The 14,074-nt window shown below is 42.7% G+C and overlaps 1 protein-coding gene across 3 annotated transcripts in view; it reads left to right on the top strand.

Moving 5' to 3' along the window:
- The window catches only part of Nek11 (NIMA related kinase 11), a 237,712-nt gene that overhangs the window by 100,536 nt on the left and 123,102 nt on the right, over positions 1-14,074 (top strand). For all 3 annotated transcript variants that reach the window (XM_076576970.1, XM_016002174.3, XM_076576971.1), the window contains 5 exons: positions 1,816-1,965; positions 2,073-2,151; positions 3,805-3,890; positions 7,258-7,351; positions 13,409-13,523. In XM_076576970.1, the coding sequence (XP_076433085.1) occupies positions 1,816-1,965; positions 2,073-2,151; positions 3,805-3,890; positions 7,258-7,351; positions 13,409-13,523 (524 nt within the window). The remainder of the gene's footprint in view (positions 1-1,815; positions 1,966-2,072; positions 2,152-3,804; positions 3,891-7,257; positions 7,352-13,408; positions 13,524-14,074) is intronic.

Genomic DNA, 14,074 nt, shown 5'->3' with positions numbered 1-14,074 from the left:
CCAACAAGATATTATCAATATTGTGTAGCATTAGTGTCTATTTTTATGTATTCACAGAGTACGTTTTTTAATGTTGGTCGCTTGTTCTAGGCTTGTTTGTTTCTGCCCAGGATCTCATTTTTCTTTATTAGAAGAACTTCCTTCCAGAACGTGTTTAGTACATTCCAGCAGGCAAGGAACACTCTGTTTTTATTTTTCTAAAAATGTCATTATTTTATATTTATTTGAAGAAATTTATCATCGTGGATGCTGAAAAATCTAACTGTATTATATTCCTATATAAGATACCATTTAATACTCTTATAGATGGACACAGAATAGATTGAGTTTCAAATACTTTCTTATTTACAGGATTTATGCTGATATTGGTGCTCTAGTCAGGTCTGTGTAATTGTTTCTAATATTGTCTTTCTTTCTAATTGAAATAATAGAGGGTTTGGAAGGAAAATGCTTTAATTCAAGAGTCAGTTCTACCATTTACTACTGTGTGACCTTGACCAAGACCCTTAGCTTCTCAGAGCCAATTTCCTTGTCTACATTGGCTCCATTTCACTGGGGAAGTCTGAGTCCCTCTTGTGATATACATGAAAGTGCTTTGATTGATGTACATGAAAGTGTTTTGTAATCAGCCAGAAAGCTTTAGTGTTATTGTTGCTTACTGGAACAGAAACATCTTCAGTGTGCACATTCAGAATCCTCTTGCATATGTGCACTTCCATAAGAAACCATGGAATAAATTCTATGTTCATGTGCATATATATATATATATATATATGTGTGTATGTTATTCATATATATATGTATATTATACATATATATATATTCCCCTTACTAAATGCTGTGTCCAAAGTTATATAACATATAGCTTAAAAACACTCTATCATAAACTCATTTGTTTTCATCTTTCAAGCAACCACTATGAAAAGGGGAATCTGGCTGTTACATAATTCAAAATGCCCCTAAGATAAAAATAGCCCATTGTTTCTTAATACTGAGCTCAGGGAAGACTTTAACGTTCATTGTCTTTATAATGTGGAACTGTTAAGAGCATGTTTCTGCCAGCTCAGAAGGTACCAGTTGGCATGGTTAACCCACCTTGGCGTCTGGCTGATCTCTGATTTTGATCTCCTGTCTCATGATCCCCCAGGGAGGGTTATACATTTTAATGTGAGCTGCAAATAGTTTCTCTCCCTTTCTACTTGCAAATGGATTCTATTCAGAAAACTAATAAATAATGGCAGCCTCCTTTTCAACATGCACAGTACACACAGAGGGCAGGTCAGGCTGGTAAATTAAAATTTTATTCTGCATACATAACTTAAAACACTACCTTAGGCAGGTAATATGTAGCCTCATTTTGCTTTTCTTTCATAGAAGCTAATTTGAAAATTCCTGGCTACATTAATCAAATTTTAGACTCTTCACTCTGTGCAGACATCTTGCTATTGGACTGTTTATTTTTCCTTTGGAAAAAGTAGTATTCAGATTTCTCCCTGTACTTCATCCTTTTATGGGTCTTGGATTTGTGTGCTGCATGCCTACATGCATATGAGTGTGCCTGTGTATGTCTGTGTACGTTTGTGTGTGTGTCCCTGTCTATTTGTCTGTCTGTCTTTTGGATCTAGGTTTTTCTTGGAAAATATGTTGTCTGTAAACAAACTCAAATAGATGTTGGTGCATTGTAACTAATGCCCCAGTATCTCTGAGGTTTATTTATTTATTTATTTGTTTATTTGTTCGTTTGTTTTTCATGATGGACACATTTTACATGGGACATTTGTTCTTTGTTTAAATGTTTTGTTTTTTTGCCTACAGGTCACTGGCATGCATTTTATATGAAATGTGTTGCATGGATCATGCATTTGCTGGTTCCAGTTTCTTGTCTGTAGTTTTAAATATTGTTGAAGGCGACACACCTTCACTTCCTGAGAGATACCCACAAGAACTAAATACCATCATGGAACGGTATGGAAGTGAGTCTGAAAAAGACCATTTGAAGTTTCGCTCCTATATTTAAAATGAACTTAGGTTTTTATTCATTTGAAAAATAATTTCCTTTTTGAATATTGCAGCATGTTGAACAAGAGTCCTTCACTGAGACCATCTGCTGTAGAAGTTCTAAAAGTCCCTTACATTGATGAGCAGCTTCAGGTACTAGAAATCTGAGTGGTATCACGGCTAACATTCTGTGCCCTGAGGTTATGCTGTGGGACTGAGATGCGGTTAAGAATCAGCCAGAAAGGAGGAAATCAAGATTTAAGTGAAGCCAAGAGGAACACTAGGAAAATCTCTTTGCAAAGGAGGCTACACAAACTCTGGTTACTTGATGCCACCAGACATGGGAAGTCAGAGCTTTAATTTTCTGCCTAAAACCCTTATTATCCACCCAATGTCCCTGAGATTGGCAGATCTCACCTGAACACTTTAAACTCTGTCCCTGTTGGTACAAGAATGTACTCTAATAGTACGGAAATCTGGGATTTTCACTGAGCTGTTATTGTTCCCTCTTTTAGGACATGACTTAGCACATTCAGTTGGCTCGGTGTTTCTTTTCTTTTTCTTTGCATTAGAGAGCTTGATTAGACAGAGGACCTGCCTGCCTGGGGTGTAAGAAGCAGACTGTCCTCTCCAAGGCTTTTCCTTTTTTAATGGACCTCTCAGGCTTTAGCTAACCCCTCAGCAACTGTAACAGGAACCACCAGGTCACTGTCTTGTTAACAAGTGCCCGCTTTTCAGCAGTGGATGAAGATGTAAATCCCGAGGATGCAAAGATAAGAACGAGGTGTGCTCAGCCAGGAGGCACAGTGTCTCACCTCGGGCAGACTGAAGGGAAAGGACCAGGCATGGCCGGTTCTACTGAAGTTTGACTGCTGTAGTAAGAGTTCAGTAGCCAAAGCTAGGAAACATGAAAATGCTAGCAAGAACAAAGAGGAAAGGAGACTGGTGCTGGAAAAAAAAAAAAGAAGAGAGCGAGAAGCGCTCCTTGGGAGTCAGAGGAGTAATGCCGTCTTAACACTGGGAGGAGGCAGCCATGGAAGCCGTCTAGGAAGGAGGCTTGAAGAGGCTCAGATGCCCCGGACCTAGAGTTACAGACATTTACGATGTACCACGTGGGTGCAGAAAAACAAACCAGTGCTCTGGAAGGGCAGCCAGGGCTCTGAACTGCCGAGCCATCTCTCAAGGTCTTCAGTATCTCAAAATCAATATCTCCTTGATAGCAAAATAGAAAAATTTAAAGACAAACTCCAACAAGGCCAGGATTAGTGAGATGCAAGCAGGGTATAGTTGCTCAGGTGCAGGGTTGGATCTTGTCTGTTAATGTTTGGAATTACATTCTTCATGGGTTTGGGCATTGATTTTGATTTTACAGGTGATGCTGTGTATTAAGGAAGCAACGTCCCCTGCTTGCTGAGGTCTGGGTTACACCCCTAGCTAAGGGTCTCATTTGCCTAATGTCCATTCTATCGGGGGTGGGGTGGACATTGTCTACTAAAGGCTGAGGGGTGGGTGTTCCTAGAGCGAAAGGAAGGCCTGTTGGTGAGGGGAATGGGTGAAGAGGGAGAAACAGAACAAGGTAAAGTTAGAGAGGAAGGCAGGAGCTACTTCTGGGGAATCTTCTCATGCAACCTGCTTATATCCTTATTTAATCCTTAGAAGAGAGAAGAACCAGCTACTGTGAGTTTTATCTTAAAGTGCTTTGCCATGGTCAGGAAGAGCGTCAGTCAGAAAGGCACATGGCACCTTCCCGCCCTTCCATTGCTGACAAAGGACCTTTAAGATCACAGTGGTTTTCTTTTATTTCAGCACCTGATGTGTAAATATTCAGAAATGACGCTGGGAGACAAGAACTCGGTTTGTCAGAAGGATGCTGTTCATATAATTAATGCCATGTAAGTAATTGCTTTGTTTTTTAAAAGCCCATCCGGTGGAAATGCTAAGTGCATTGGTCTTTAAAAATCTATTAGCGCTAAGCTGACTGCGTGGGGCATCCTCGATTTCACTTAAGTCTTGCCAAGAAATTAAGAAGCTTCGGTAATGTGGCATTCCAAAACTGTCTGCCCCAGGTGGTAGCAGGCTGAAATCCTGAGTGTCTAAACTTCTGCACAGCTCACAGATCTGCAGGGCAGCACAGCAGTTGCCCTGTGAGTGCTTAGAGAAAGGAGTATCTCAGACATTTAGGAATGTTTATGCTAATGAGCCTTCTATCAGAAACCTAAATGGCTTCATATAGTGTTTGTTTAACCGACAGAGTGTGTATCTACCGAAAGAGAGTGTTGTAGGCATTTAGGGGGAAAAAAGCCAAAATTCACTTTCTTCACATATTATGCACCCTCTTATAAAAAAAGATAAGAGGAAGTACATTTCCAAAAGAACAACAATAATCTCTTTTTCCTCATTCAAGAAATGATTTTGCTTTGACTTGTAAAAGCCCAAATGGTGGGAAGCTCCAGAACAGCACTGTCGACCTGTGCGACAGTGAATGGCAGATGCAGGGGACCTGCTTCTTAAAGACTGAATCTATGACTTGTTGATGGAATGCTATTTAATTTTATAAGGAGCTAAAGACAATGGTTCTACCTCTCCAGTGCTGTGCAAAGCAGTGGTGTGAGAACAGGAACCCCCAGGCTGACCTTCAAGCCAAATAGCCAGGAATTCTCTTGCTCTCTGCTGACACACTCCAGTGCAGACACTCTCCTCTGACACACCCCAGTGTAGACACTCTCCTCTGACACACCCCAGTGCAGACACTCTCCTCTGACACACCCCAGTGCAGACACTCTCCTCTGACACACCCAAGTGTAGACACTGTCCTCTGACACACCCCAGTGTAGACACTGTCCTCTGACACACCCCAGTGTAGTCACTCTCCTCTGACACACCCCAGTGCAGACACTCTCCTCAGACACACCCCAGTGTAGACACTCTCCTCTGACACACCCCAGTGTAGACACTCTCCTCTGACACACCCCAGTGTAGACACTCTCCTCTGACACACCCCAGTGTAGACACTCTCCTCTGACACACACCCCAGTAGTTTCTCGACTGTGTCTTATTTGATTTCCCAGCCTATCATTCAACCTAAACAGATGGGCACCTGGAAGAGATCCCTTGTGGTAAATTTATAGACATGGTTCTAATATGATTATTTTCTTGTGTTGCTACCCATTCTTTCAAGCAAGTCTGAGTTTTATTTTTGTTTATTAGAAATGTGAGAGCAGAGCTTATCATATTTTTAAAATAGTAAGTTAGTGTAGCTGTCATTTTGCACAGTGGTTGTGGAACAGTTGCCTGGCACACTTTACAGTCAATGGTGTGCTGGAATTCAGTCGTCGGGAGGGCATTGCACACTATAAAATATTGATTTCAACTAGTCCCCTTTATTTTCAAGATCTGTGACTATGTTTCAGGGGGAGTCCATAAAACAAAGTCATAAAACAAAGGGGTGCATGTTCCTGAAAATTGTCCCTTCCTGGGACACTCTGGTCTCGATAATATTTAATTTCTCACAGCATTTCTTCAGGAAGAAGCTGAGGGCAAAGAGCCTTCTGAAGTATTTGTCCCTAACAAAGTCAGGAGTGGGAGGAGCGGTCACTGGGAATGGAGCCACATCCTTGTTTGTGTAAGCAGTTTCTGCAACTGAACAAAGAGATTCTTCAATAAATGAAGGATCCCCCTATGAAGTAGGTGCTACTGTTCTCTTTTATAGTTACACAGAGACTCCATCACCTCCCAAAGACATGCAGAGTGTAACCTGGGAGCTAGGCTTTGAGCCCAGCAAGTGTTACTAACCTTCACCATTACCCACTGGACCATACTACCATAAAATACCCATTAGAGTTAGCCCAGAATATAAGCCGTTCAAGAAAATACAGTTGTTAGAATACCACCGTTGGACACTGTGCATATATTATCTCATGTGATACTCACCGTAGCCCACTCTTTACAAAGGAGGAAACCTGGATTCACTTTCTGGTCCTTAGCTACAGAAAGAATGGGTGGTGGAGGTAGAATTCACCAATTTTCAAAGACCGTGACCTAATAATACACGTAGATGAGTTACTCTGGTGGCCTATTTACTCTCTGATAGCCAAGATCCCAATTTGTCTTACATTATAAAAACCAGCCACAGGCAATGAAATGAGCAGAAATTTGGAAAGTACACAATTTGCTTTTAAGCAGAAATCTAATTTGAAAAATAACGCTGATTAACTCCAGTCCTTGTTGGCTCATTACCCACTCGGAGTTTATTAGATTTTCCTGGCCTGCCTCGAGACGCTGTTGCTCTCTCCATAGAGCAATGATACTTCTGTAAAATATTTGTTTAATTTTTTTTTCTGAGCATGTTTGGTATGAGTTGCATGTTGGGGAATGTTTATTACTTATAGGCAGAGAAAGATTCACCTGCAGACTCTGCAAGTCCTGTCTGAAGTGCAGAAAATGACTCTGAGAGAAAGGATGTGGCTGAGGAAGCCGCAGGCAGCTGATGAGAAAGCCAGGAAGCTGGCGTGAGCTGCCTTTCCTTGGGCTGCCCCGTGCCCTGCTCTGCCTAACAGTGCTGTCAAAGACCTCACAGGAGGAAGGCAAAGGCTGGAACCAAAGCACATATGATGACTTGTTTATTCACTCACCTGTTCCCCCAGACATGATCACTGAGCCATAGAGTGGATGTCAGGGGCTATTTACATCAGGTTTTCAGTCCTGTGTGAAGCAAACATGGAAAGGTAGGGAGGTTACCAGTGACGAAAATGTGCTCAGGCTCCAAATGAAACCTCATTGCTGCTGACACTTGGACCCATCCCATCCAGAAGCTGAACAGACAGCTTAGTATTTGACTCTGTATTGGTTACTTTTCCCACTGCTGTGATAAAGTGCCCTTGTTACCACTTCCCTCCACCGCAGTGCTCACATATTCCCTGACATGTCCATTGTTCTTGTTCATGGGCTTGCTCATCAACATTGGGGTAGTCGCATCTTCACAGTCAGGATGCTCAGGGGTGAGTGTTATCTTCTCATGATATCCCAGGAGTTCCAGAGTTGACTGAGGAGCCATAGTTTCCTTGTGTGTACTTTGAAAGAAGATCACTTAAATTTACAAAGACAATCATTTGAGGGTCTGCCCCATGAGGGACAGACATGATGGCCTGGCTTCCTGATAACCTGGTCTGCCGTTAAAACAGGGAATGTGTTTATTTGTATACTATAGATATGAACTAAGCAATTTGTACTGATTTTTATACATTCACATTAAATTTACAGAAAGATTGTGGAAGAAAAATATAAAGAAAATAACAAATGGATGCAGGAATCGAGATCCCAGAATTTTGAACATCCGAGCGTCAATGTGCCCCATGTAAGCACCCCTGTTTCATGTTTACATGGAGTGTTTCCTTGCTTTGGGTCCCTCAGATTCATCAGGCTAAGTGTGTAGGAAAAGAGTAGAAAATGAAACGCCCAGAGCAGCTTGGCCCAACTCCAGGCAGGGTTCTACAAGGGAGCCAACAGCTGATGGCAACCCTGATTCAAAGCAGCTCACATCTGGAAGTGGACCAGTTGATTCAGTCATCACATATGGAGTGGCTACTGTTTACAAGATAACTGAATGGTCACCGAATGCAGAGATTATGGTTAAGATGATTAATTAACAGATTAATTAAATAGACACATATCTGATTTCCACTTCTATCCATTGTGCTTTGCCACTCTAGTCTGCCAATCCCCTTTTGTCTTTTTATTTTTTAAACTTTTATTTTCTGTCTCCTACCATATCATCATGCACTGTGATAATAACGTCACTCAAACTGAAGAACTACTACAGATATAATGAATAAATAGAGTTGCAGGACCCCTCCTCCTGTTCTTCTGTATTTGAAATCTCTGAGTGGCAAATACTATTTTCATCCATGGTTGAGAATATCTCTTGGGCCTTGGTAGTAGGATCTGATACAAAGGTAGTCTATGTGAGGGGTCATTTGGGGCAGTTGACATCTACATCAACCTCATAGCTCTTCTAATAAAAGTACATTGGGGTAGAAAATGTTTACAATGTTCATCCAGAGGAGATCTCTGCATCTGAGATCCTTTCCTTGAACAGAGAGAACCAAGCCTTGAGACTGTCGAACAATGCCCTGAACCTCAGTGTTGCTAATTCTGTGACTTAGCTTAGTCACTACATGCTTCCAAATCCTGGGCCAAGCGGAAGCCTGAGCAAATCTTTCTCTTAGAAGAGCAAGGCCTAAGAACACTAGTTTTCTGTCCCTCTTTGAGCAAGACAAGGCTCATCTATCTTCCTCAAGTGCTTAGAAGATCAGATAATCCAAAGTTGGATTCCACAGTAGATCTCGTCTTCTCTATGACCCTTATGGGTCTCTTAAGGGTTCTGCTTAGTGAACTGGTCACCAGTTATGAGTGCTGGTGATGAGTACTCAACCCTACCCTGTGTTCCACCTTTCTGGTAACCCCATTTAGTGAAGCCATTTGTGGCATCTGCTCCTTGGTCTCAGAGACTTGGGAAACTATGAGAGAGGTCTTTCCTGCTCATGGACACTGACAAGTAGAGAATTGCTGCCTGAAAGGACATGGGGTCAGCAACAGGATCAGGTCTCAACAAATAAAAAAGTCTTCATGCCACCAGTAGGGAAGAACCCATGCCCTCAGGGAAACTGGGTGCCTTGCTTCAGCACCCAGACACTCGTAGGCACTGTGAAGGTGGCCAATGACAGTAGGTCTCTGTCCCTGCCTATGCTTTGTCCCTGCCATTCAGGACTGAAAACCAAGCATTCCCAAAGATCTAGACAAGGAAGCTGACAGGATTATGAAGGTTCTGTGTTTGTGAATGTGTGTTAACTGTTTGTTCAATCACCAAAATAAACTGGGGTGTTTATTTATGGAATGCCAGGAACCCTTGAGATCAGAGAGATTTCTTTGCTAGGACTAGAGCTTGAGAACTGGATATGGTCTTTTTTTTGTATTATGAAGCCTAAGTGAACGACCTCCCTCCTCCCTCCCTTCCTTCTTTCCTCTCTCCCTTCCTTCTTTCCTTCCTTCTAGACAGGGTCTTACTATGTGACCCAGACTGGCCTTAAACTCTCGAGCCTCCTGCCTCAGCCTCTCAAATGCTGAGATTACAGGCCTGTAAAGCCACACCAAGCTCTGCTTTTGTTTTGAAGTTATCATATGGCAAATAAAAAGTAAGGCCTTATGTATTCGTAACTGATCATCTATGTTACCTCTTTACTTTTCTTCTTTGATCCTTGTGTCTGATGTAATTATTACCAGTAGTGTGAGCGAGCGAGCGAGCATGCTGTATGACACATGGAGTTGTTGAACAACTGTGAAAGCCAAAGCCTTTTGGGAACCTCTGCAAATTGGGGTATTAGGGTAATAAAGATAACCTCAAGACTACATGCCAGGCAGAGCCTGAAGGGATTTTGTTATCTGTATGTTATCACACAGAACATGGGGCCAGAGAAACTGTCTTTATTTTGGCCCAGCTCAGATTAAGAAAGATTTTTGTATTATGTATTTTTTGTATCTCGATGCTGGGACAAAGTACCTGACAAAAGCGGTTGAAGGAAGGGGATTGCTTTGGGGGGAGTTTGGGGAACTCATACTTTGAAAGGACAGTCCAGTGTGGCCGGAAAGTTGTGATGGCAAGGACGTTGTGTCTGCACTCAGGAAGCAGGAAGAGATGGATGCCATTACCCCGCTGGCTCCCTCCTTCCTTTCAGCCTAGGACCCCAGCCTGCGGGCTAATGCTGCCCACATTCAGAGTAGGTCTTCTTCTCCAGTTCAGCTCTTGAGAGTTCAGAAATAAGATTGACCATTATGCTTTCCTTCCTCTCAGCAAGTAGTGTGTGTGTGTGTGTGTGTGTGTGTGTGTGTGTGTGTGTGTGTGTGTACAATCCTGTCCTAGCTAAAGATTTTGGTTCATTCTTTGAGTTTTCCGAGGTTTAGTACCCACTGTCTCCGGTCCTGAACTTTTCAGAAGTGTTTCCTAAGTTTGTATGTGGACAGGAGCATTGTTAGCATGGCCACATAAGAACAATAGGTGATCCATTGTTAGCGCCCTTCTCTCTTTCAGAGGCCACTTTGTCTTCAGGAAAACCTTCTGACCTCTCAGGTCCACAACCAGCTGGCTCTCTTCTAAATTCTGTGACTTAAATTCTGTGGCTTATCTAAATTCTGTGACTTAAATTCTGATTCTGTTGGTCTGGGGCAGGGCCTGGGCTGTCAAATTTCTAATAAGCTCCCCTTTGTTTCTGATGTTGCTGACCAAGAATTACAACCCATTAACTAGGGGTAGAAAGGGGGGCTCCTGAACATGACCATCCCCCTCTAGATGAAGGAAGAGCTTAAAATGACACCAATGAACAGATCTCTTATCTCTTTAGAAGAAAAAAATCATTTAATGGGAATGGAAGCAAAGGAGGTGTGACCCGAGGGGAAGGCTTTCTTGTTCACCCCAGGAGGAGGAGGAGGAGGGAGAGGGGCAGCCAGGCAGGTTTAATCATACTCACAGGCACAAGAGGGAGACAGGCTTAATGATATTCACGGAACAAAGGAAGAAGCTAAACACTTTGCAGAGGCCTGACGGGTTTTCATCATCCCAGGGAAAGGCATTGTTGAGCTAAAAAAGATAAAATAAAATATGACAGAAAGTGGATTAATCAGATGCAGGAGATTGAAGGAAAATTCGATAAGGGAAAATGCACCTGTCTTTGTATTTCCTTGCCCCCTCTTCTCCCCATGTTGATGGCTTCATTTCTTCCTAATCTCATTGAAGCTCTGCTCGCAAATCCTTCTTCTTTCTCTCTTGCCAGGCTGGAACAAACTCTCCTGTGCTTCATTGTGGAAAGTGTGTTGGTTGGACGTTCATGTGTGTGAATGTATGTGAAGAACAGAGGTGGATACTGGGCTCCCTCTCTATTCCTCTCTACCTTATTTTGTGAGATAATAATGTCTTTCACTCAATCTAGAGCTCATTAACCATGCTATGCCGGCTGGCCAGCAAGCCCTGGGGGAACTTGCTGTCTCTACCTCTTCAGCTCTGGGATTAACATCTGCTTTTTTTTTTTTTTTTTTTTTTTTTTTTAAATACAGATGCTAGGGATCTGAATTCAGGTCCTCATGCAAGCACTTAGACAACTGAGCCTTGTCTCCAGAACTCCCTTCATGTATTTCAGAAGCAGTTGTAGAAGGGAGAGTTTTGAGAGTGAATGGAGCCAGTTTGTCATATGTTATGAAAATTCCTTGAGGCATTTAGGAGAGTGGCTTGATTCGTTCTTAGACTTTAATTGACAATGTATTTATTTTGGCAGGCATTCTCTGCTTGGCTGAATTTGGGTTTTGAAATCTTGAAGCACAGTTGAGTGTGGAATCATGTTTGACTCCATTTCTTAAGAGGATGGTAGCTTTAAAAAACCAACCAACCAATACAATACAGAAGGCAAACCCAGGCTGTCCTTTTTCCTGTGGCATGTCCAGCTGTGCTGGTGCTGGGCTGCTGTGAAAAGTACCCAGCAGACCAGGACTCCAGTGTGTGCTGGGAACAGGGATAAAGATCAGACCAGTGCTTCTCTTTCTAAGAGAGGCAGCTACAGCAGCCCTGTCCTCTTCGAAGAGAACCTCAATGAGTCACAGTCATTTGAGAGTCCGAGAGCTCCTTTTCCAATGCCTTCTGAAGCACATGCAGCAATGGTCTCCTGCAGTCTCCTTGTTCTCTGGGTTCTCCAGGTACCATCAGTGAACCTGTGCAGTCTGATCCAGCTGGACCTCCTTAAACACTTATCACAGTACAGAAAGACTCCTTAGCAATACTTCCTGAGTGCATTCTCACAAATGCCTTGCGGTGGTGGGGCATGGCTTCATGTGACTTTCTCATTTAATACTATTTTAGACTTTCCCTTTAATTTCTTTCTTTTTAAAAAAATATTTTTGGTTTTTCAAGACAGGGTTTCTCTGTGTAGCTGTGGAGCCTGTTCTGGAACTCACTCTGTAGACCAGGTTGGCCTTCAATTCACTGAGATCTGCCTGCCTCTGCCTCCCAAGTGCTGGGATTAAAGGCATGTGCCACCACCACCCGGCTTTAATTTCTTTCTTAACAAAAGGCCTTCTTGGAATAGTTACCACCATGAAAGCTGCTTATCAGAGGAAATAAGACAATTCAGTATTAGATTTAGTTTGCAAACACACACATGTAAAAAATAAATAAATAAAATGACCTTCCCATTAATATATTTGGGCACTTTACCTTTTATTTTCATTATTTAGTTACTTTTGTTTGTTGAAGTAGCATCTCATGTTTCACAGGCCCACTTCAAACTCACTGTTTAGTCCAGTGTGACTTAATGCTCCTGCCTCCACCTCTGTGTGGTTTGAAGGAGAGTGCTGCCCCCACCCCTGGCTCATATATTTGAATCTTTCGTCATCAGAGAGTGGAACAGTTTGAGAAAGATTAGAAGGATTAGGAGATGTGGCCTTGCTGGAGTAGTCGTGACCTTATTGAAGGAACTGTGTCGCTGGGAGTGGACTTTGAGGTTTCAAAAGCCCATGCCAGGCCCATTCTCTCTGTCTCTCTGTCTCTGTCTCTGTCTCTCTACCTGCCTGCTGCCTGCAAATCAAGATGTAAAGCTCTGTTACTGCTCCAGTGTCTTGTCTGTCTACTTCCTGCCATGATAACCATGGGCTAACCCTCTAAAACTGTAAGCAAGCCCCTAATTAATTTTTTTAAAAAATAAGAGTTGCCTTAGTCATGCTGTCTCTTCATGGTGATAATGCAGTAGCTAGACAGCTTCTCTAGCTAGAACTTTAGGCATGTGTCACCCCTCCTGGTTTATGTGGTGCTGGGAATTAAGCATAGGACTTCTTTTATTCCAGGGAAACATTCTACCAGCTAGCACACATGTCCAACCTCACCTTTCATGTTTTCGAAGCGTGAATCCCTTCATCATTTCTTAGATATTTGTCTTTTAGGAAATTGAAATTCTTAGACTCTCAGGACTTGTAAATCCAGATGAGACCTGGAAGTCATCAAGCAACTCTTCTAGTTTTGAAATGAAACTGAGAATGGATGGGATATGGATAAGTTAGGTGGGATACAGTGGGTGCACATTGGAGAGAGATACTTGCTTCTAGCTGCTGTTGGAGCCTATACTTGCCTGAGCCTCTGACTTGGCTCCCTGGGTATATTGTTTGGCTCGCCTAGCTATGGCCTAGAAGTTGATTTCTACAGAGGCTAAATGCTTTGCCCAAGGTTGCTGTCTTGTTCAGGACCGTTTCTCTTATGCCAAGTTACCAACCCAAAGTTTGAAAATGCAATCAGGCTTAAGGGAGAAGAATGTTGCCTCATTTGTGGCAAGGCCATTTCCTTCTGTCCACTTCTCATGATTTGTTAATTCTCTTCCACAAGGAATTAGATGAACGGACTTCAGAGAACCTGCCTGAGCCTCATTCTCTTCCTTCCCTGGACCTCGATGAAGTTGAACCAAGTTTGGATGACACCATAGTTGGCCTTGGACATTATGGTATGTGTTTGTGTCATCTGTCAGCAGGGTGCTTATCTGGTCTCTGAGAGAAGTCCTGGGCGTATGTGACTATCTGCCATTGCTGTTCAGAGTTGGGCTGTGATGCTCAGGGCCTTCTGTCCTCTCTGTCTTCATGGCAATAGTGAAGATGAGTCAGAAACTCACTTCAGGTGAGAGACTTCTTCTGACTGGGTTAAACAATGCTGTCATTAACCTGATTAACAATTCCCCAAAGTTCTACTCCCTTCTTTCATGAATGACTCCCCTGCTCCTCTGGCACATTTAAATTGAAGGCGTGAACCAACTTTGCAAGATCCACTATTCAGATGTGCAAGACTTGCCTGAAAGTAAGAGTGTTCGGAGCTGTTACCCTGCTGGGGGTGCTGCATGCCATCTAGAGAGGAAGGCCCTGGCTACCTGGTCTTTCTGGGTCTTTCTTATCTTATCCATAGAACAGGAATAATGATCCCTCCTTTCATGACTATTATCAAGAGAAAATAAGATTGTGTATGGATGTTCTCTTAGCTTCTTGCCTAGCACAGTAAGAGCTG

The sequence above is a fragment of the Peromyscus maniculatus genome, chromosome 7, assembly GCF_049852395.1.
Source record: "Peromyscus maniculatus bairdii isolate BWxNUB_F1_BW_parent chromosome 7, HU_Pman_BW_mat_3.1, whole genome shotgun sequence".
In the NCBI taxonomy this organism is placed as follows: domain Eukaryota; kingdom Metazoa; phylum Chordata; class Mammalia; order Rodentia; family Cricetidae; genus Peromyscus; species Peromyscus maniculatus.
The sequence above is the reverse complement of the archived record's forward strand: the minus strand, read 5'-3'. Positions and strand labels throughout refer to the sequence as shown.